Raw genomic sequence first — 25,249 nt, 5'->3', positions numbered from 1 at the left:
GATCAGTAAGAGAATGTTGATAACTGCACCCACTTACACATGCGTTCACTGATGTGGCCTGCAGAATTCCCATACAGCACCTGCTGGGGATAACTGCTGTTCAGTTCTATAGGATTGCATGGGGATATTGGAGTATAATTTTGCCACAAACTGATATCTTTAAGTATTAGAACATACCTTAATTGACCTTTATTTAAGAAAACCAGGAGTACTTTTTGTCAATAATGGTAGTGTCAAGTTTGAACCGCTTCTGGTCCCTTTGAACATTTATCGCTATTCAACTTGCCAACAAACTGGGGGGAGGGAAGGGGGAGAAAGAATGCAGAGCCCACCAAGGTCACTGCTGCAGGTGTCCGACAAAGAAATGAACTGTTCCCAAAACAAAATACTGATACTTAATTGAACAGCATAACCTCTATGGGTGGGAGAAAGGGGAAACTAATTTTTAATTGTGTAGCATTGAGAGGGAAAACCTCAGAGCTGGTTTGCTGTCAACCTTCCGGCTAACAAATCCAAAAAAAAGTAGGCACTCTCAGGCATTTGGAAATCTCAAAAGTAATTCTTCAGTGCTGAAGTGGTGTAACCAATAAAGTTTTACAGTTGGCGGGTAGTCCCTGGTTTGCATTAAGAGGAAGGGGGCGGTTAACAAATTCTTACATTATATAACTTTATATTCCATACTGCACAACTCCTCCATGTCAGTCTAAGTTTCCCCCCTCCCGCATTAATCTTGGACATCTTGGCTTTTTATAATTGGCTTTTGCAGGACATGTGATAAGATAAAATAACCTCAGAGCTATTGTAACAAAACTGGGTTACCCTTGAAGTGGGAGGGAGAAGGAGAGAAAAAGCGCAGTGCAAGACAAATGCTTTGACTTGATGCTACCTTCTTAACCGTCTTGGACAAATAATCTGTCAGCCTACGGCTTCTAAGCACGGCACATCCAAGAAGCACCTTCTTTATCACTCTGGAGATAGAAATAGCTGAGACCAACAATCTGAAGACCTGGAAAAAAAACGGAGGAATCGGAGGGGCCAAACTAAGTAGAAGAAGAAAGTGATATGGGTAGTGGAGCAAGTGCTGAAGACAAGGAACTTGCTAAGAGGTCAAAGGAGTTGGAAAAGAAGCTTCAAGAAGATGGAGATAAAGAGGCAAAGACAGTTAAGCTTCTCCTGTTAGGTAAGTGTAATGCAACAGGCCATTTATCTTCATGAGGGGTACCTTTAACGCTTCGTTTTTTTATGGATCCTAGCATCCTTATCTTGGGAAGGCTAGTGTAGAACTACTCTTCCTGCAAATATTCTAAATGCTGTCCATAAAGCTTTCAACAGTAAGGCACCAGTTGCTCGGTATCAGCAACAGCAGATCAGATGGGAAAATATTTAATCGTGGTTTGATGACCACAGTAGAACTAAGGTTTGGGGTGATTCCGATATAAACAAGAAATTTTAAAAATTAGAAACTTTGGTTTTGTTTCCTGAGGCAAATTTATGTAAATGGCAGAAGCTAGAACAGTTGGACAAATAATTGCAGTCCCTTGATTATAATGAGAGGTCACAGAGATCCTTTCTCACAGGTCAGTGGCACCATAGCTGTTAGAAAATATTAAGTATTTCCAAGAAGGATAATGGAGTGCTAAGAAGCGAGGAAAGATATAGATTATGTTTCAAAATCAGTAAAATTCTCCCCTGTGCTGAAATATTTTCCATAATGATACATTTTAGTCAACTTCCCAAAAACCTTTGGGAAGGAAGGAAGGAAGGAAGGAAGGAAGGAAGGAAGGAAGGAAGGAAGGAAGGAAGGAAGGAAGGAAGGAATTCATCTGAAGTACTTTCCTATACAAGTGGCTCTTCTCAAATGTGCAGTGAGCTTGCTATGTAACCACTGTTAAATTTAATGTTTGTGCTGTGAAGGAGGTACTGGCAAACCACTTCCAATTTTTTCCCCTAGAAAACTGCAGGACCTTGACCAGGCAGTCATTAGGAGTCAAAAATTTACTATTTTTTTTTTACTAAAATTTACTAAAACACACACAAATACCACACCCCCAAATTTTACCAGCAATCTACAAGCACAGGGCATTGAAAATGCACTCACATTAAATATAATAATAATAAATTATTTATTATAAATTATAAATGATTTATTAAATTTATAGGCTGCCCAACTGCTAGCAACTCTGGTTTGATTTACTACTGTTGAAAATATTTAAGGATAATTTTTTTTAGAAAATGCACAAAAAGCAGCACAAGACAGAAAAACAACAGTGGCAAAGAAAACAAGCCCAGAAGAGAATGGAAAGCAAGAAAGCAGCATCAGATCCTCACCAAATGCCTGAGGAAAGCGCCAGGTCCATAGCACTCTTCAAAATACCAGCAAGGTGGGATCCATTTGAATTTTGAGGAATCTTATTCTGGAAGACAGGCGCTGCTACAGAGGAGGCATGCTTCTGAGTTCAGACAAATGGCTTTATTTAATTGATGGAATTCAGAGTGCACATATCCTTTAAATCAAACTGGCCAGATAGATACTATGGGAGGCAAAGAGACCCCCAGGTAACCTAGGCCATCTAGGAAGTAAATTGGCAACTGGTGCAGTGAAGCAGAGGAGTTCCATAGGCATACCAAGGCATGTCTATCACTGCCTATATTGCTGAATTCTGGATCAGCTGAAGCTTACAGATGGCCTAAGATCATGTTGCAATGATCAAGCTATGAGGTGACCCAAGCATAAGTGACTGTCTGAAGGGGCCCCCTCATCTTGGAAAGGAAACAACTGGCACACCAGATGACTAGTTGGTCAAAAGCCTTTCTGGCCATTGCTGTTCACCTGCTCACTGAGCAGGAGTTGCAAGTCCAGGGAGACTCCCAAGGTGTGTCACCCCTCCGAGGTCAAAGTTGGAATATCTCCCGATCTGGGTGGTCCAAACATGCACATTTACTTGGCCTGGGAAGGACTGAGTTGGAGATGGTTTCTTCCAATCCAGACAAGCACAGCAACCAGTGCAGGACTGACTCCGATTTCTTCCTTTGTAGTTTGGTCTCCACTCTTTCATATGGCCAGTTAGATCTGGAACTGTTCTGTCTGTCCAATAGGCTCTTTCACTCCTAAACTCAGATCACCTCTTCCCCTAAGAAGTATAGGTAGTCCTCAGCTTATGACCAGTTAAAAGCTATGACAGACCTGGAGACTATTCAGGACCTGGATTTGAAATGCCAATGGTTGAGCTCTGATCCATCAACACGTGACTGAACCACGACAGCTTCACTGAGCTGGCCTGTGGTTGAAAGACCTAACTGGATGTCACCAGTATGCTAATGATACTGATCCCTAATTCAGTGGATGACCTCACCCAGAAGTTTCATATAAATGTTGAAAAGGGGGTGGGGGGAGAGAAGCATGCATTGCAGCACCTCACAAATGAAGGACTAAGGGAACAATTTCTCCCTGCTTACCAACAGCAAGTGCAACCATCCCAGGAGAAAGGAAGAGAGCCACTGTAAAACAGTACCCCTAACTATAGAACCAGCTTAAAAGGATTCTGTGTTTAATGGTACTGAAAACCATTGAGAGATCCAAGGAGCACAAAGATGGATGCACCATGACCCTCCCAGTTCTGCCACTGTTCCCCAACAAGTGCAACCAAAGCTGTCTCAGGACTAAATCCCAGTCTGGAACCTAACTGAAATGTTATCTGTTTCCTCATCAGCTGCTGGCTGACTATCGTCTCAACAATCTTCACCACATTTTAAGATTTGGCTGCCCAGGTAGCCAGCTTTTAATTGTGCCTTCCTGGCTGTGCTCATCTCATTTGTCCTGTGGGCCCTATCCAGCAACTTTGCATAATATAACATCACTGGAAGCGCTACAGCCATAACAGCAGGCCTAACCTCAGTATCATCCATCTCTACTGGTGCACAATGAAAGACCTGTAACAAATGTTCACTCAAGTTGACTGGAACATATGTCAGCAGTGAGATGAGAATAACAACTGCAACTACAACTCTGACTAGCTATTCTGGGCAGTTTACAACATGTTGGATTTTACTTCCTGTATTATCAGTGCCCTAATCTATCCACTGAAGAATGGATATGGTAGCCAGCAGTAACCAGAAGAAGAAGCACCAAAATCCATCATCCTATATCATCCTGAATTGCTTTAATACATAATGTCTTTGGACCATCCTTTCCACCTGATGGATGCTTCAACCAAGCTGCAAGGATTTTGTTGGTCAGCAACCCAGGATTATAAATCTGCTGAGAGTGGAAAGGACATTTAAGGTGCTTAAAGCTGAAGAATGCTTGGTGCTCTTCCCTCTGCTGACCTGTGCCTTGCAATAGCTGAAGACAGTTTCAAGTTCTCCTATACCACACTACCCTCTGGCCCCAATTGTGCCTGCTTCAGTGGTGGAGGTGTGTGAGAAGCACCACTATCATTGTGTGCTATAGACTCAAATTCCAGTAGGGATAGCTCCTTTATATAACTCCTGAACCTTGGGAAAATCAGGGCACACACATCTACATACGAGAGAGAGAGAGAGAGAGAGAGAGAGAGAGAGAGAGAGAGAGAGCGCGCTAAGTGGAAGGATTGGCTTTCCCAATGAAATAGGCTTTAACAGGGAGCTAAAAACAGAAATATTCTTGAATTTTTTAAAAAAGAGATTTGATTTTAAAGTACCAGGAGGCAGTCCTCACTTAGCAACCATAATTGGGATCAGCAGCTTGGTCACTGAGAGCCACTGTCCTAAGTGGAAAATCACATGACCACAAAGGGTTAATAATCTCACTTCCCCTTTGGCTGTTAAGCTGCAGACGCTAAACAAAAAAAAAGCCTTTTGTATTAATTCTACTTGTCACAAAACAGTTGTGATGTACACAAATGACAATCATGTGGCTATGGAACACTGTGACCATTGTAAATGTGAGGATTGGTCACAAAAGTTATTTTTTTTAGCAGCATTGTAACTTCCAATGGTCACTGCATGAGGAAGTTAATAACAAGTTAGTGCAATGGAATGGATGGAAGGGCGGTATAGTCCCTTCCCTTTTTTATCTAAGGCAACTCACCATCTACCCAACTATACTGAATCAAAACTGGTAGTAAAAATAAACTAAAATGAGATTGGGAATGTAGAGCGAGATACGATTAGATATAATTAGTTGACCATTACTGCAACAGGAGCAACCAGTACAGGACTCACTCCGATTTCTTCCTCTGAAGTTTGGTCTCCACTCTTTCACATGGCCAGTTAGATCTGGAACTGTTCTGTCTGTCCAATGGGCTCTTTCACTCCTAAACTCAAATCACCTCTTCCCCTAACAAGTACAGGTAGTCCTCAGCTTATGACCAGTTCAAAGTTACGACAGACCTGGAGGCTATTCAGGACCTGGATTCGAAACGCCAATGGTTGAGCTCCGATCCATGGACATGTGACTGAACTTTGGGTGCTTGGCAACCAGGGCATGTCACAGCTTTTTGCGACATCCCACAGTCATGTGACTGCATTTAAGAATGGTGTTGCCGAAGACCAGCATTTACTCCTGATTTTGGAAAAGCCATTGGTTCATTTAACGACCACAGCACTTCACTTAACAACAATGGCAGCTGCTTTACAACTGCTGCAGCTTAATCACCACCAAGGGGGAAAAAATCAGGCCAGTCACATCACGAACTGGTTTTACAACCATCAGAAATTTATGACCATGATGGGCAGGCTCCATTACACTGATAAGTCGAGTGCTGCCTATATAAGCCAGTAGCAACAAGTCTCCCTTGTTTACTGACCCAAGGACAGGAGAATTCAAAAGAAAACTCCCCAGCTAAAAGAGAGAAGACAACTCTGAATGATAACTAAACCACAATGAAACTCAAAACACTTTTTTTCCACAAAGTAATTGCATTTTTATCTATGTCTGGAACAAACATCTGGGACACAGATGCTTCTGTTTTCTTTTGTGCATGAACCACTATATCTTATTATTTGTTGTGCATGTCTTATTCCTTTTGGCATTTTCTTTAATTCATTAATTGATGAGTTAAAACACAGAAGTTTCATGGTGACGTGCCATTACAATTTCTCTGGAAAAAAAATATAAAAAGTGGATTCAAATGCTTAGAATACTGTTACTCATTATAGTCGTGGTGAGAGTTCAAATTAGTAGTGACAACTACAGGATTTTTCTGAATATTATGAAATCTGGACCCAACCCAAACTTTCATTTTTTAAATGTGATGTCAGAGACTACTTTCTTATCTCCAGCCACATTTTTCCGCTTCCATGAAATTGACTTGTTTATGGAAACTATCTGAGTATTAGCTTTAATATGCGGTATTCTTTGATACACATATTTCTGAGTTCTTGATTGTCACATATATGAATCCAGTCAGATGTTATGCAGTGGCAGGCCACAATCAAGAGCTCGGGTTCCATAAATGCATCTAGATTAGAACAAGCTGGCTGGGGAACTCAGGGAGTTGAAATCCACAAGTCTTAAAGTTGCCAAGGTTGGAGATCTCTGACCTAGAAAGTGAATTTGTTAAAAGAAATCTGCCAGTAAATTAATTTCTTTAAAATGTAGCACAAAAGATACTTCAGACATGGAAACTGGTGGCTAAGGTGTGTCTTCCAATCAGTTGTGTGAGCTTTAGTGGTTCAACATCCACATTAGCAGCAACTGAGAAACAAATGTGAGCAGAAAGGGATATTTTTTATGATTAGATCAAGGAAAGGGCTACTTTGTAAGAGAGAAGGGAGTCTTGCCCAATGCATTGAACTACACTCCCCATTGTTTCTAGTAATCTTACTCAGCAGCTGGTTGCAATTTAACTTCTAATTCAACATATCTGGAGAGTACTGATTTGATGAAGGCTATCGTACTAGTAGGGAATAGATGAACAAAGATGTAGCCATGGCTGGGGTAAAAACCTGTGCTCTGCTTAATTCCTGGAAACTTGGAGGTCACAATGAAGGCAGGCCTGGCCTACTCTGTCGCTATTGTTGCTGTTTAGCTCAGCCCACCCTAAAACTTGAATTGGAAACCACAGTAATGACGAGATGAGGATTGGATGAGGTGTCCTCCTGTATGTAGCATGAAAAATATTATACCCTGGCTTCTGCTGCATGGCTTCGTGAGATAACATTGCTGTAGAAACAAGTGTACTACAGTTCATGCTGTAAAAGTCACATAGATCAGCAGTGCTGCTTGTGGAGGCAAGCAGGAGTAATCAGTTCTTATGTGCCTCCTGGCAACATGGATTCATCACAGTAACAGCAGGGAAACTGGAATTAAAGTGCTTAAACTCTAATTCTAAGCAGCTTCCTGTTTGAACTAAACAAGCAGCTTAATGTGATGAGATCAAGAAATGGTACAATGGTTGCTTAAATTAGTGAAGAGCAGCAGAAGAAACATTTTGTTTAAGAAAGAAAAATAATGTGCTTTTAGGAAGACACATTCTAAGCTGGTGCTTCTGGAAAGCAAATGTCTAATGATTTGGAGTAAAAATATGAGCCAGCGCTTGCAAAAATAGCTTATGAATTAGTCTTGCAGCTAGGAGTCACTGTATTTTAAGTAAATACATTTCTGAAATCTGTGTGCGTATGATTAAATTCTAGCAACTTGATAAAATGCTTAATAAACCAACCTAAAATAATGCTCTCTCAGTTTAGGGCTATCAGTCCTCACTAAAACTAGAACTTTGGTTGTAGGTATCATCAAAGACAGAGAGAAAAACATTTACAGTGCAATCTTATATCCTGTATGTCCATGTAGAAAGAAAATTCACTAAGTTTGGTATTACAGTGAATCCATGAGTTTTTATCATCACTGGATAGCCTTCTAGATTATTTTTATGGAGACAGACATATGCAAATGTTTCATCCAGATACATTTCACATTTCATAGAAAAACCATTTTTTACATTGCTGTAAAGATTCTTGCTTGCACGCTGTATGAATAATTCATCGTTACAAATGAAGGTAGCTTTAGAAATCATTTGAAAAGCTGTGATATACATGATCAGATTTGACCTATATATTATCAATCTACCTGAGCACTTCCAGATACATGATTTTAAAAAAGACCTTTGAATGTTTATATCCCAACCATATTCATGCTAGCTTTCACATAAACTGGTCCCAATAGAAGAAGTCTGAATTCCCTCTAATTCCAGCTGATGCCCACATCTGGGAAGACTGAAAAAGCACTTCCAGATTTTACCACAAAGAGTTACAAAGGAAAGGCAATGAGGTTGCATAAGGAAGCTGCTCACAGCAAGTTGTCCCACATTTGATTTGATTTCCATGGTAATTTCCTCCTTAATAATTAGTGTGACTGTTGTTTTTTTCCTAAAGGACTGTGTGTCACAGTAACTCCCACAACCATTTTGATTTTCCTTTCTGGCATTTCATGCTGTTAAAGTATAATCCTTCCTCTTTTGTAAGCACATTTAAAATATTCCATTCCAGAAGACCCCTTCTAGAACAGCGTTTTTTAAACTTAACAATTGTAAGATGTGTGGACTACAATTCCCAAAATGCCCCAACCAGTGATGATAATGAATTCTGGGAGTTATAGTTCACATATCTTACAGTTGTTTAGAATAAAGCAGTCATAACCAATCTCTATAAGATTCATCACCTTATTCCTAGAGATTTCAGGGCATCTGCAGATAGCTTATCTTTTCTCATGTTTACCATCCAATCCTCTGGACATAGCCATATGCTAGCGTCATCATAGTTGTTGGAACAGGTGCCCAAATGCAGAATGCTGCCATAGCCCCATTTCAAGTCTTGGTCACAGACTTACTATACAGTGAAGTTCTCATTTTGGGTGTCTGGGAAGTTTTTGAGGATTTTCATTGCTTTGTTTACCATTTTCTACAGTTGGTCTTTTCACACTTTGGGATTTTTGGCAAAACAAGGAATAAATGGACAGAAATAAGTGTGGCATAATAATGGAGGATCTGTGTGTGTTACTAGTCATTCTCTTTTCTTCTGTGAAGAGAGATCTTAAACCATGAGGAACTTGTACAGGCATGATAAGATGCTTGGTTCTTGGTCATCTTGGAAAAGAGCAACTGAACACTAATTGGCAGATACTTCTCTATGCTCAAGCATTGGCCCATGAATGCTCTCTGCTAGCTCTAGGCTTGTAAACATACAGGTATGACTTGGCTCATGGCTTCATAAGGTCATCACAAATTTACAGAGAGTGAAGAACACATCAGTCATGTCTGGGTGGATCTGGAGGTCTTCCCAGAGAAAAATATTCCAAAAGTGCATTCACTGTATCTTTAGCATGCACTCCCAGTTTCAGTGTTGACATAATTCTGGGTGGCATAGAAATAACTAATGCATATTTAATACCTGTTATTTGTTCAGACTGGCCCTTGCCTAACAGAGAGCAGCTTTAAAAATATTTGGCCCAAGAAAGAGAGGCATTTCATGTATGGGAATGGGAAATAACCTGTGGAACTAAAGGGCAGGCTTCCTTTTATTTACCATTTAGACCACCGAGGTTTTTTAGGCTCGGGGATACATCCTACTAAGCAATGGTTTGCTTTAATAAATTGCTGAGCAAGACCCATGGCAGAATTTACATTAAATCAAGAACAAACAAATCGTATTATGGCATAAAACAGTATATTAAGCCAGGATCCACAGGCTATATTAATACATATTATGGTTTAAGGTTAAATGTTGTGGGAAACATACTGGTTTATGTTAACAGTATATTGCAGAAAGTTATCCAACTATAGTTCATTCCGTAGATATGATGTAATATATTTGAGCTAAGCCATTGTTTCACATGTCATCTTTTTTAAGTTGGGTCAAGCACTACAAAGCTAGTCCTTGACTTACAACCACAATGGAGACCAAAACCAGAATTTGTTGCCAAGCACCCAAATTTTGAACACATAACAGGTGAATTCTGTGACTGGTTCTGATTCACTTTTTTCCGTGTTATTGTAAATTTGAACAGTGGCTAAACAAATGGTTGAAAGTCGAGGACTATAATTGCTCTCCTGTAATAAGATTTAACATATAAGCATGGACATCAGAGGAGAATCTTCTGAGATCACTGATCATCTATATTCTCCATGATGTAGACTAGTCATAATGGCTAATTTTTCATGTTGCACTAAGCTATCATATGATTTTGTTTTATTTTTGCTTTGGTGCAAGGCATGAATCTAGTCATGTTTTGCAAATCCTGGTGTATGGTTTAGTTATAATGCCTGCTGTCTGTGCATGGATGCTAGGAGTGGATGAAGCCTATTTAGAACTTGAAAGATCACAAGGAAATCTCTAAACTTCGGTAAGACTTGGGAAGTTGAAAAGTATTCTTGAAAAAGCAATGGCAAGCCATGATAATAGTGTTGTGAAAGAGACTACTGTGAATGAGATCACTAAGTCATGCTTATTGAGACCTGTGTATGAACAAGGACATTATGGTTGATTTAGCAAACCAACCAACCAAGCCCTAATAGAATGACTGATCTAAAGGAGCAAATTCATCAATATAGTAGTTGAATATATTTCCAGTGGTGATCTCACAATAACTACAGTAGGAAAGCAATCATAGTTAACTCAGAGCATCCTCTGTTTGTCTGCAAAGTAGTTCTGACCTTAAGCTGTTTTTCATTACAGGTGCTGGTGAGTCAGGGAAGAGTACAATTGTCAAACAGATGAAGTGAGTACCTTCATGATCAGAGATCAGGAGCTCAAAAGTTAGCTGTATCATTTTTAATTAGATGTTGTTCCACATTGGTTCACATTTATAGATACTTTTCAGGTTGTTGGCAGCAGGACTGGGCTGAGGCAAATAACTTAAACTGATTATGGAAGGCTTAGGACACATAAAAATAGCATGTGGTTAAATCAACTGAGGATAACAAGTGGCAACTGCTTGCTTCACAAATTGATTCTGAGCAGGATCAAGAGAAAATACCTTTTCATACAACAGCACATAACTGAGCCATCAATAACTGCTTGCCTGCATATATGGTTTAAAAAAACTCCCATAAGTTTGGATGTCCTTGTTTTAGACTACTTGATGGAAATGACCATTTGGGTAGCTCTTCCTTTAGCGTGGTTTTTACTTGGTCTTTTTAAATGAACATTGTGGGAACTAAATTAAGTTTAAGACTAGTGTAATTCTAGGCAAGTGCAAGCTGTGCTGAAGATGGAGTGCACAATTATCCACGCAGCAAGCATTAATTATTGCTACAAGACTCATCAACTGAGTATCAAAATTAGGGTGGTGAAGCATTTGGCATTTAAATTCCAAAAAGTGCTTCAGAGTGCATAGGGGCAAGAACAAGGCCTTATCAATAACACCTTCTTGGGGGAAAGTGCGCCTGCTTTTACTTGTAGCAGACAAGTAGTATGTTCCCATTCATGCAAGAACACAGAAGTTCTGCTGAACTTCTACAGCAGAAAATTGATGTGCCAAGCTGATGTTTGGATGACCCAGGCTAACAGTACTCATAGCTTGGGACAAACTTAAATACTCAAATTCTCTGCTAGATGAATTGCTATAAAAAACAGCAGTGGGGAGAAGAGGGAAAGGAGTTGATAATGGAAGCTATGATGTTGAGAATGTTAAGGAGGAATGGCTGAGGAGATCAGAGTTTAGACACAACAGGCTCCACCAGATATTAACATTTAACTTAGTGAATAAGTACCAATCAGTGGTGGGATTCAATTTTTTTTTACTACCGTTCTGTGGGCGTGGCTTGGTGGGCGTGGCAGGGGAAGGATGCTGTAAAATCTCCAGTCAGAGGTGGTATTTGCCGGTTCTCTGAACTACTCAAAATTTCCGCTACCGGTTCTCCAGAACTGGTCAGAACCTGCTGAATACCACCTCTGGTACCAATACTCAGATTTCTCTCCAATCTTTGTTGAAATGCACAGAGTCCTTGGCGGGTGGAGAGTAAAATCAAAAACAAACTAGTGCTAAAGCTTTGGGATAAAATCTATGGTAGCATTTCATATTCAGGACCTGGATATTTTTTTTCTGCAGAATTATCCATCAGGATGGCTACACAGAAGAAGAATGTCTGGAGTTCAAAGCAATCATATATAGCAACATACTTCAATCCATCTTATCAATTGTCAGAGCCATGTCTACTCTAGGCATAGATTTTGCCGATTCAGCCCGAGCGGTGAGTGCTACCAATAGCACACTGTACTTGTAACATGTGTCCTCCAGAAAGCAATGGCAATGGCTAAAAATCAGAATGCAATACAAGAAGGTTGGTTGGAGGTGTTGAAAAAGTGAAAAGGTGGTCACTATGGTATAATTGAAGCCTTGAGATAGATAGATAGATAGATAATAGATAGATAGATAGATAGATAGATAGATAGATAGATAGATAGATAGATAGATAGATAATAGATAGATAATCTCCTCCCACTGCACATACATAGCACAGAGCAATTATTTTTTTCCTTTTACATAAGAAAAATGTTTTCAATTTGATCAGGCTGGGATCAGGGTTGATGTGTGGGTGTTTGCATATAGCTGAGACAAGGAAACTGATACCATATAAACATTTTTAAATTTGAGTCCTAGAGTGACCAAAGGATGTTTAAATCATAATCCAGAATGCATATCATGCTGTTTCACTAAATTTAATTCTATGGTTTATACATATTTTCCTTATGGGTTAAAAATAATAGAAAACCAAAGAATGTACCTTTATTAAAAAAAAGAAAAACTAACATTGGAGGACATTCTAAAACAGGGGTGTCATACTCACATTGCCACGGTGTTGTCATGTGACATAAGACAACTTTCCCCCCCTTTGCTAAACTGGACATGGGCGTGGCCAGTGCATGACGCATCAGGCCATGAGTTTGACAGTCCTGTTCTAGAAGCTTAAAAGATGTACTGTGTTCAGATGCAATATATAATGATAGAATACACACACACATACACACACACACACAGAGTTCCAGAACAGGGATATCAAGCATGCAAATAGTGATAACATGCATCAAGTACAGATGGTTTGGGGAAAACAACCACACTCAAAAGTGCTTTTTGGTACCAATACAACTATTGCCCAAAAGCTTATGCCACACAAAATCTCTTAGTCTGGAACATGCCACAAGCAAAATGAGCACTGCATTTTAATATAGTGTAGTATGAACTGTGTAGACTAATATGAACTTAGACAATGTGGTTTGCTTATAGTTCAGTGTTCCAGACAACTTCAGACATTTGATGAACAGTTTAAACCAGGATTCAGTAACCATGGGTGAGTGTGTTGTACAAACACAGCAGGTCACTTTTTTTTTGCCTCACAACCTAAATAGGTGTGCCTAGCGCCACCTGGTGATTAAAGAAAAGCTTTGGAGAGCATTGTTTGTTTCCTATCCATGAATGCGCAAGAGCTGATCCATAGAACGATTATGCCAATACTGACCTGAATTATTCTCAAAACAATCTTACCTCTTGCAATTCATAACGGAAGCAATGTGCTTTAAAAAAGAAAAGAAAAAAAGGGGGGGGAAGATACTGCTAAAAATGTATAAGACTTCATCTAATCAACCACATGGTACTGAAAAAATGCCATTTTGGAAGAAACCACTACACGGTTGTGCCGGAATGGCAATGCACAACAGCTTTTCATTAGGGGGAATACTTTTGGTGGACAAGCCAGGACCAACCAAAGAAGCTGATGTATCATCACTTGGAGTTATTAATTTCTTCTATTATTTTTTTCCTCCCAGTACAAATAGTAATAGCACTTAGACATATATACCACCCCATAGCACTGCCTGGGTGATTTAAAATGTCAGCATATTGCCCCAACAATCTGGATCCTCATTTTACCTACCTTGCAAGGATGGAAGGTTGAGTCAACCTTGAGTCCCACCTGGATCAGATTCCAAGGGATGGGCAGATTTAGCAGCCTGCAGTATTGCATTTTAATCACTGCATCACCGGGGCTCAGTGTTCTTCCTTCTACCTGCTTCTACCTGCTTTAGTATTTTCTAGTTGGATGCATTCAGTCACCAGCCCTCGAAGAACCTGATACAAATACTGTAGCAAAGCACTGTAATTTGAGAATAGAGTAGAATAGAGTAGAGTAGAGTAGAGTAGAGTAGAGTAGAGTAGAGTGGAGTGGAGTGGAGTGGAGTGGAGTGGAGTGGAGTAGAGTAGAGTAGAGTAGAGTAGAGTAGAGTAGAGTAGAGTAGAGTAGAATATAGAATGGAATGGAATGGAATGGAATGGAATGGAATGGAATGGAATGGAATGGAATAGAATAGAATGACAGGATTGGAAGGGATCTTGGAGGTTCTCTAGTCCAACCCAATGCAATGATGTAATGGTCACGTCTCTGCAAGCTAGAACTTCCCTGCTGAAAACGTGGACATCTCGTATAGGTGACATAACATACAAAGCCAAAACAAATTGAGCCTTGAATTCCACATCCAGTTCCCAAGGAAACATGATTGTGCTTATGTGTTTTTAACAGGATGACCAACGGCAGCTGTACAGTTTGGCTGACTCAATTGAAGAAGGTACCATGCCCCCAGAATTGGTGGCTTGTATAAAGAAACTATGGCTTGATGGAGGAGTTCAAGCCAGCTTTGATCGAGCAGCTGAATATCAACTCAATGATTCTGCTGCATAGTAAGTCTGAGCCAGCTATTGCATCTATGAAAGATTACCTTATTGGGAAGGCCATTAAGCCTCCTCAAAGGATTGTGATCGTGAGATTGCACAAGTATCACATGGTATTGGTGCAATCAAGGATGTGTATTTCTTAAATCTTGCCAAGAAAAACTTGTCCAGGCAGTAGCCAGGAGTTCATACTGACTCAAAGACACCCCCAACTCCAAAAAAAGGAATCTTTTCAGTCTAACCTGGTTTAGAAACAGAGAGAAAGAACTCTGTTGAATTTGCTTGATCTTTTCATGCTGCCAGTCCCCATATCTTCCATAAATTTGGCAGGGGGAGAGTTTGGGGCAGGAACAACATACTGTGGTAAAGCAATTCCACTCCTATTTACGGTGATGGTCCTAGAGGAGGAGTCCCCAAACTTGGCAACTTTAAGACTTGTGGACTTCAACTCCCAGAATTCTTCAGCCAGTTATGCTGGCTGGAGAATCTGGGAGTTGAGGTCCTCAAGTCTTAAAGTTGCCAAGTTTGGGGACTTCTGTCCTAGAGTGTGTCTCAGTTCCTGGGCAGCTTTTTTGTGGCATAACAGCAAGTTTTACATTAATCCCAATTAGCGAGAAATGCTGTCAGTTTTGCTGGTCGTGTTAATGTTCCACTATTATGCCTGAGTCAAGAGATGTAGTATTTGTTCTGGAAATTGGGATGCTATGGATGAGGATCAAGAAGTTAAGGTTGAACCCTGAAGAATTAGGGAGTCTATCAGTTGTGAGTATAGCTGTACTTCCTCAGAAAGAATGGATATATAGTTTTGAGTGTTCCCATCATTGCCATGGGATCCACAAGTGACTGCTGTGGCCAAAAACATCTATTAGAAGATTGATTGATATACCAACTTGTAAATAAGAAAAAATCCCTGCTCTATATACCCAGACCTTCTGTGTATGTTGTGTTTGGTTTTTATTTATTTTCCTTTACCCTCTTCTGTTTTAAATGAATGTTTATTCTGTTTAATCTATTGTGTATGCTATAGTTTATTAATTGTTCAAGGTACAACACTGTAGAAAGTGAAATGTAAGTACCAGACTACCCCAATAACATGGATAAGGCTGACCATATTTATTCCTACATCCTGTATCCTCATTAGTCAATTTATTATAGCCCTAAGCTGCTTTTGCACTGGTGGCAGACTTGTACTTTTGAAAGTATGTTGTGCCTGCTTTCAGGAAAGGGCCTTCACAGTGAGCACAGAGAGAGAATCTAGTATGGGTTCCAGCAGGACCCCAACGCTGATCAAAACTTGCCTGGCTTTCTAAATCCTCTTCTGAAGATGCATTTTTTTATAAGATTGGCTTCTAATCTTATCTGATTAAGATAAAGGAGGACATGTTTTCTTAGATTTATTTCAAGCTTTCAATTATTGCTTTTCCAAACTCTTTTGGAAGGAAGGAATAGGAATGTCATTATTTCAAAGTCAGTGGCGTAATAATTTGTAAGGTAGGAGAGAATTCAGGAAGGAGACATTCCAGTTAATAGTATCTTGAAATAAGTACAATGGAAGTTAGTGAACATTTGGAATAAATTATGCCACAGCCCAAGGACTCATATTTGATTTAGGAGAGGAAAACAAGTACTGTATGTCATCCTGTTAGTTTTCCATGATGTTATAATTTTCTTTAACAATCTCGGTTAACAGTGTCACTTCTGAGACTGCAACTCCTGACTATATCAGCTGAATTTCATTGTGCACTTGGTTTTGGGTATACATATCTGCAATATTACACTTACCTTATGCTTCATTCCTAAGCTAATACCTTTCATGTGTAATGGACTATAGCTCCTATATGACAACAAGCTTTATCATCCAATATACTTAGAAGACACTGAATTGGCAAAGGCTGAATTTACAAAATGATTATGCAACTGTAAGGGTAAATAGAGCCAAATATATAAGATAATACAATACATTGGAAAATACACGGTAAAAAACATCTGTTTGCATTAACGGTAACTTGCAATTGCTGTGCAGTCGTAACAAAACCTCAAAGCAGTAGATGTTTGCCATTTCTGCCCTTGCTACATTAGCCAGGTGTTAACCAATGCACATTTTCTTTAGCAGTATACAAAGGAAAGCAGAATATGTTGAGATTAAATCATAGTAACTTCAGTTTGATATTTCTAGAAGATATGGGTTCAAAATCCTGCTCAAGCCATTAAAGCTTTAAGAAACTTTGATACAGTTCTATCACATTGAAATACGGATGGCATATGACACATGCTATCTTATAATCCTATGCCATGCTAAGAAATTATATTGCATCTCATTCTTTTGTAGCTATCTTAATCAACTGGACAGAATCACTGCTCCCGGCTATCTTCCCAATGAACAGGATGTATTGCGATCCCGAGTTAAAACCACAGGTATCATAGAGACAAAGTTCTCTGTCAAGGATCTTAATTTCAGGTGAGCAAAACCTTTCGATATCTTCCTTGCTCTGAAATCTTTTTCTTTCCATTTTCTCCAACCAATTTTCAGGATGTGTAAATCCTATTTTAGTTCTTTTTTGCTTCTCCTCCTCTTGTATACACTTCAATGTTCAGGGCATTTCGACATTTTTTTTTGCCTCACTTTTTATCTAACACGGCCATGTTTAAGAATAACATTAATACTATGTCTCTTTGTGCCCCTAGCAAAAGCTTAACTTTTTAAGGTGTTTCTATTTCTAATTTGATATCTATTGTTTCAGGGTTTTTTGGTTAAACATTTGACTGAAAAATGGGAAGTAGTTTTCTGAACTATATTGTAATTTCACATCTTTGTCTAAGTAGACTCCCCCAAATTTGTGTCTTCTGGAGGACTTTCAGTTCAATCTCATAATCTCCAAGATCCAGGAATGTTGGAAACCATGAGTTGAAAGCCTAAAAACGTGTAAATTGTGAGAGGCTGAATAGTTGCTGCCATGTGCATCTTTAACCAGTAGAAATATACCTTGTTCTAAAGTTCCAAGCATCTGCTCATTGAAACTACATTGCTTTGGGAAGATGTTTCCCTGGTTTCAAGTGTTCCAACGTTTCACACGCATGGTTCTTCTTTCTCCAGAATGTTTGATGTAGGTGGGCAGAGATCAGAGCGCAAAAAGTGGATCCACTGCTTTGAAGGGGTGACCTGCATCATCTTCTGTGGCGCTCTTAGTGCATATGACATGGTCTTGGTAGAAGACGATGACATGGTATGTTTGCTAGCTCAGACTGTATACAATGAATGACAATTCCAAACAAATACTTGGTTCTGCTTTGAAATTCATCTGCCCCATAAAGACAAACTTAGTTCAGTCGCCCTTTCAACTCCATGCTCATAAAGAATGCCAGAACTTTATAATTGCCTGATTACAACCAGAGAAGGGAAAATTAAAGGAACTTTAAAAGGTAGCCAGTTGGGTGGTATTTTGTTTTTGGGAAATTATGCTGCTCTCGTTCAAGCCCAAGTAACAAAACCATCTGGAATAAGAATTCCATTCTTAGCTTTGTTTAAGGAGTTGCTGCAGGTCAAAGTGGGATCAATTTTTGTCCAGTTTCAGCAAGTCTTTTCTCATTTAAAGAAAAAAAACCTATCTCTGTAAACCCTAATGAATCATAGATAAGGCTATCTTCATCAACAACTATTTGAAGGATCATCTCCAAGACCATATATAAAATATTTCAGCTATTAAAAAATGTTTTAGTTGCTTATTTTTCAGCAAATTGAATTGCAGGCAACAGGAGACTATCTCTTAATAAAGTGAGAGAAAATAGCTAAAAAGGACCTGCTGGAATTAACTGCTGTTTTCTCATAACCAGAAGGCTACCTAGTTTCTATAGATACAGGTAGTCCTCAAAATGCCACCAACCTGCCTTCAGTCGAGGACCTGTATACTGCATGAGTCAAAAAGAGGGCTGTGAAAATATTTACAGACCCTTCACATCCCGGACATAAACTGTTTCAACTCCTTCCCTCAAAACAACGCTATTTATTTATTTATTTGGTTTGTCAATTGCTTACAAGATAATAGGTATAAGTAAAAACATAGTTATGAATACATGGATACATATAAGAAAAATAAAAAAATAAAAGAAACAATAGGACAGGGACAGTAGGCACGTTGGTGCACTTATGCACGCCCCCTACAGGCCTCTTAGGAAGGGGGTGAGGTCAATAGTAGACAGTCTAAGGTTAAAGCTTTTGGGGTTTGGGGAAGAAACCACAGAGACAGGTAGAGTATTCCAGACATTGACTGCTCTATTTCTGAAGTCGTATTTCCTGCAATCAAGTTTGGTGTGGTTAACCTTGAGTTTGTATCTATTGTGTGCTCTTGTATTGTTATGGTTGAAGCTGAAGTATTCATTGACAGGTAGGACATTGCAATATATAATTTTATGTACTATACTTAGATCGGACTGAAGGTGGCGTAGTTCTAGGTTTTCTATATGCAATGTTATATGCAATGCTATATAAATTCTATATGCAATATATATAAATTATATATATATATATATATATATATATATATATATATATATATATATATATATATATATATATATATATATATAATTCTACATGCAATGCTATAGAGCATTGCACACCAGAACAACTAGACACAAGGAGTTTTTTTCCAAATGCCATCACTCTGCTAAACAAATAATTCCCTCAACATTGTTCAACTATTACAAAGTCTGCACTACTATTACTATTAATCTTCTCATCACTCCTTATCACCCATCCCCGCCCACTTGTGACTGTATGACTGTAACTTTGTCCCTTGTATCCTTACGATTTATATTGACTGTTTCCTAGTATGATATGATTGCTTATTGTACCCTATGACTATTATTAAGTGACGTACCTGATGATTCTTGACTCTTGACAAATGCATCTTTTCTTTTATGTACACTAAGAGCATTTGCACCAAGACAAATTCCTTGTGTGTCCAACCACACTTGGCCAATAAAGAATTCTATCTATCTATTCTATCTATATAACCACAATTGAGCCCAAAATTTATGTTGCTAAGTGAGAAATTTCTTAAGTGACTTAAGTGACTTTTGCCCCATTTAACAACTTTTCTTGTCACGGCTGATAAGTGAATCACCGCAGCTGTTAAATTGGCCCAAACTGTTGTTAAGTGAATCTGATTTTCCCATTGACTTTGCAACCTTATCAGAAGGTTGCAAACAGAGATCACATGACCCCGGGACACTGCAACCGTCGTGAATATGAGTCAGTTTTCAAGCATGCAAATATAAATCACATCACTATGGGGATGCTTCAACTGTCATAAGTGTGAAGAATGGCCATGGGTCACTTTTTTCAGTGCCATCGTAACTATGAACGGTCACTAAACAAACTGTTGATTGTATGATGAAGACCATCCATACTTCTTCTGACATGCACTTAAAATATGCTTTTAAAGCAGCAATGAAAAAGCTGGCATGCAACAAAATATGTGTCTCAAGGGAGCAGCCCCTGCCTTTCCCTTTGCTGATCTGAATGCTGTATTAGCCCCATCCCTGGGGCACTTTGGTTTTGGATTACAAACTAATACCAATTTCACAAAATAAATTTTATATCTTCTTATCAACCTGCTGCATTTAATTGAAGATTTTATCATGCTAGCTTAAATTGGCTGCCCTGTGGGCCACAATCACAAATGTTTGCTCCAGTGGATATAACAAAGGGAGTACTAGATTCTAGATCAGGGATCTCTAAACTTGGCAACTTTAAGACTTGTGGACTTCAACTCCCAGAATTCTCCAGCCAGCATTCTGAAGACTTCTGGGAGTTGAATTCCACAAGTCTTAAAGTTGACAAGTTTGGGGGCCTCTGTTTTAGATCATCAGAATGCTCTTTATCATCTAGCCTAGCTTTGATTTCTTTCTGAATGTTGGACAGAGTTGTAAACGAAATAGCTGTGCACCCATTAATACCCATTTAATTCCAATTGGGAAGAATTTGTGAAGGTGTTCCAGATTCTGTCCACTGGTCTATCAACAATACACCTGCAAAAATGGAATGGAGTGCATTTACATTTAATTGTAAATGCACTAAATGCACTCTATTCCATTTTGGGCAAAGGAGAAAAACTGGCAAAATAAAAAAAGTTTAAAATGAGCTTGGAGAAAAAAAAGAATTCCCACAGTACACCCCCAGGAAACAGAAGTCTTTCAGTAGTGGTTTGATCCATTGCTGACTGTTCCATCCTAAGTCCCCCTTTCTCACTTCCCTCCTGGCTGCATTGGTGGTTTGGGGCCGAGAGGTGCCTGCTTTCCTCATCATGCTGTTTTCTAAGAATATCTGTGAAACATTCCTGCTGAAGGTCAAGAGAGACCCAGAAATTAGGATGCTGCTGAAAGTTATGACTCTTTTGTCTGGATCCAACCCACTTCTTGCAAGTTGTCTGAAACGTTGTTGTTTTAATGTTAGCAATTATATATAATGCTGTTTATTTCTTGGTAGTTTTTTTGCATTTTTCAATGTGAAATGTTAATAGTGCAGAAACAAACTATCTTAACTCTTAGGAAACCATGAGTAAGAATTTGACTTTTCATTTAATCACTGATTCTCATCCTTGCTGACTGCATACCATTTATTTTATGTATTTATTGGAATGTTTATTTTTGCTTAAATTAACAGACTATTTAATAAAATTATTAGGTAGCCTTGGGTACCACTGTTCCTTTTAAACGTAACTTTTTAAAGTTCTTCTCTTTAGAACCGCATGCATGAATCTTTGCATCTCTTCAACAGTATATGTAATCACAAGTTCTTTGCTGCCACTTCCATCATTCTTTTCTTGAACAAGAAGGACCTCTTTGAGGAAAAAATCAAGAAAGTACATCTCAGTATTTGCTTCCCTGACTATGATGGTGAGTTAAAACATTTCCCTCATTTTCATGAAAGCCAAAATAATTTGCTGAAAGAACTAAATAAGAAAAAGGCTTTCCTCTTACACCAGTGTACAGTTGGCTTGGGCTGTTTCGTTTCCATGTGGAATGGATTACTTATCAATATTCCCCAACAGCATGTCCAGCAATTTTGTGGCTTGAAGTTATAGTAATTCAATACATTTGGTGACAATCAGATTAAAGAACACCTGTTAAGAACATAATTTCATGCCCTAGTTGTTGGATATGAGATGGGTGGCAAATAAATTTCATAATAAGTAAACGATACTGTATACATTGATGAACAAAGCGCTAGGTTTGAAGTAATTTACTATTGAAATGGAAAAATATCAATTCAATAAGAAATTCGCATACATACAACTTAATTGATTTAAAAATTGTTTGTTCTATAAAATAGCACAATAAAGAAAGTATTACACTTAAGAAATTTAAGCTTTAAAAGTGACTGCAGTTACATTCTAAAGGCTTGTCAGGCTTACTTCAAAGAGAAACTACCGATTTCAACTTACATGTTTCATTGAGTTACTTTCTATGCTGTATAATATTCATACGAAAGAAACTGGGAATATGAGCATTTTATTGGGTTCTTTCTGTTCAAGAACTGCTTATAACAGTTCTGATAATAAGTACATTACACCAAAGTAACGTATCACTAGTATCACATAAAAATCATGTTCCAAGATGCAGATGGAAATACATACACCTGTACTGAAATATGTGTGCGATATTTCCATTAGCGCAAGCAATCTGTTAGTGGTTTTATCTGCCCCTTCAATATCTAATCAAGGGTTAGGAACAATGTAGGCAACAATATGGAGAGTAAGCAAATTGTTACATTTACATTGCCTTTCCTGCAGGAACTCAAGGCAGCATACCACATCTTTTTCACTTCCACCAGGAGAAAATGTTGTTAGATCTAAGGCTCTTTTTGTAAATGAGTAACTCGGGATCCAAACAATGTGATACGTTTTAGCACTTGTTTATGTTTTCCCATTTCCTTTTCCCAACAGGCCCCAATACATTTGAAGATGCAGGCAATTACATCAAGCTTCAGTTTCTTGATCTAAACATGAGAAAAGATGCAAAAGAAATTTATAGTCACATGACTTGTGCCACAGATACACAGAACGTCAAATTTGTATTTGATGCAGTAACAGATGTAATCATCAAAGAGAACCTAAAGGACTGTGGTCTCTTCTAAGATTACAGCTTTTTAAAAGAAAAGGTAATTGGGTTCAATTATCTGTTCCTAAAGTAGGAATTAGGCAGTAAGTATACTTTAGCATTTCCTTACTTGGGCTTGTAACTATACTTACTTCTGAACAGTAGTGCTTAAAGTCAAATGTGCATAATAACTAAATGCAAGCAGTAGCCAAGTCAGCTGGGCTACATATGTAATAGGAAGCAGCAGTTAAACTGCAACAGGATGCTTGCAATAATACTATGCAAGTACTCGGCTATTTCAGTTCCTTTGCCATAATAATTTGCAATAATTATTACATAAGAAGAGTTAGCACCATTGCCAAATTCTTCGCTTAGCAATTATTTCCAAAACGGGTTTGAAGACACTAATGCAACAGAAGACGAAATTTTAAGGAAATCATCGGCAATGAGGTGATTACAAAACAACCCGATGTAATACTATCAGCAAATCAAAGCTGGTACTCAGTACAGGACTCAGGAGTTTTTAAAAGTAAATAGCCTCTCTTGAATCAACTCCTAGTGGTCACATGGTCACAACCATGCGGTGGGGGGGAGGAAGCAGGATTGAAAATGATGTGGAAATTGTCTTCTTTCGTGATGTTTTTTCGCTTTTCAATATACCTGGGATTTCCTGGTAGTCACCCCAGCCAAGAAATAGCCATGTATAATTCTATTTAAGCTTTTTCAAGTGCTTACATGGTATTAAATGTGTAAGGATGCAATTATTTCCAAAACGTCTGCAGAATCTGTAGATGTTGCCAGACTTCACGTGACATGACCACTGTTAGGGTTGAAGCTGAAAAATGTTTGAAGGTATGCACGCATGTATGTATATACAGTACATCAAACCTATCTCTACATCTTTGACATTCTCTTGGCAAAATCAAGTTCAAATGTAATTTGATTTCATTAAAATCAAAATATTATCTCATCTTCATCTATCAGGAACCTGGGCTTCCAGTGAGCTTCACCATTCTGCTGAGCAGAACCAACAGAGCCAACAGTCATTCAGGAATCTATACTTCTCCACAGAAGATAAACAATTCTTCCAAGGACATGCCATCAAAAAGGCTAAAGGATCAAAAAGTTAAAGTGTCTCCAATTTCTGAATAATTTTCTTTGATAAGTTTCCTTTCTAAAGTACTCTAAAATGTGTGAAAGTGGAAATTGTAACATGGGCAACAGTGAAGACAAACTGGTTTACAAACAATGAATTTATGTCAAACACTGATTCTCTGCATTTATAAACTATTTATAAATACTTTCTTTCACAGGAAAAACACAATTCTTTCACAGGAAAAATACAATCAGTGCTTTGGGGTCTTATTTAACGGAACTGTTCATTTTAAAACCAATGGTCTGATTGTCCAAGTCCAAAAACTGTATATTGTATATAGAAATGAGGTATTTTCCAAATCTAAACCTATTAAAAATAGATTAAACACACAATTTGCAGTTGTCTGAAACTGGTGCAATTAGAACCCAGTGTCTTAAAAAAAGTTTTCTAGTATTGAATTCAGTGAATCTAGAATTGGTCTGTTCTCCAATACTCATAGACTACAGCAGTGCTTTAATACCTGCTGCGGAGACAGCTTGTCTACCTGTCTTATTAATCCTGGGGTAATGAACATACACAGCTTCAACCCACTGACATCACAGGAGCAGAGAACTTTTCCACACCCACATAGGGACCAGAGGGATACAAAAATAGAACAGTTGTATCAGGAGTTTCATGCTATTTAGAGCTGTATTGTTTCTCAGCATTTGTAAACAAGTTGTATTGTTAGACAAGATACTCCTTGCATGCAGCTTTGAATAAATATGTAAGAGATAAAAATAAATTTGCATTAAAAAGTACGGGTGCATGATTGAAAAATAATTTCTTCCATTCCTCTTCATATTCCTTTTCTCCATAGACATTCCTCTTCACATTTTCTTTTCAAAAATATTTGCTGTGATTCATATGCTGTTTACAGGAACTGAAGTGGTAGCTCAATACATTATTCATTTATACAATATATTTCCCTAATTTTAATACATGTTCATGCTTGTATGAAATCGGTCTTAAACTGACTAAGTAACTTGTAATATGATCCCATTTTATTAAAAAATGTACACGGTCACCTTAGATGGTTGATTTATTAGATTCATACATTTATGAAGTTTTCCCACTGTACACTCAGAATCCTAGTAAGGTATTTATTTATAGCATCTTATTTATGAATAGAACATTATCATGTCTTTTGCTAAAATAATTTTAATAATAGTGAAGAGACCCGGTTTGGTGTAGGAGTTAAGGCATCAGATTGGGAAACAGAGAGAGTCACTCACTCTCAGCCCAACCCACCTCACAGGGTTGTTATTGTGGGGAAAATTAGGAGGAGAAAGGATATTAGATATATTTATTGCCTTGAGTTATTTACCAAAATGATAAAGCAGGATATAAATAAATAGTCACAACGTATTGTTTAA

General features: G+C 38.3%; 1 protein-coding gene across 1 annotated transcript; it reads left to right on the top strand.

Moving 5' to 3' along the window:
* Positions 1-804: 804 nt before the first annotated feature.
* Positions 805-24,634, top strand: GNAT2 (G protein subunit alpha transducin 2). Its single transcript, XM_087929700.1, has 9 exons — positions 805-1,180; positions 10,651-10,693; positions 12,026-12,167; positions 14,490-14,647; positions 16,968-17,096; positions 17,733-17,862; positions 21,382-21,535; positions 22,585-22,799; positions 23,723-24,634. The coding sequence occupies exons 1-8, from the start codon at positions 1,063-1,065 to the stop codon at positions 22,773-22,775; spliced, it is 1,065 nt and encodes a 354-aa protein (XP_087785826.1). The 5' UTR covers positions 805-1,062; the 3' UTR covers positions 22,776-22,799; positions 23,723-24,634.
* The last annotated feature ends 615 nt before the right edge of the window (positions 24,635-25,249 follow it).

This window comes from Pseudonaja textilis, chromosome 3, assembly GCF_049901715.1.
Source record: "Pseudonaja textilis isolate UNSWEBS1 chromosome 3, rPseTex1.2, whole genome shotgun sequence".
NCBI lineage: Eukaryota > Metazoa > Chordata > Lepidosauria > Squamata > Elapidae > Pseudonaja > Pseudonaja textilis.
Note: the sequence above shows the minus strand (reverse complement) of the source record. Positions and strands in the feature narration are given on the sequence as shown.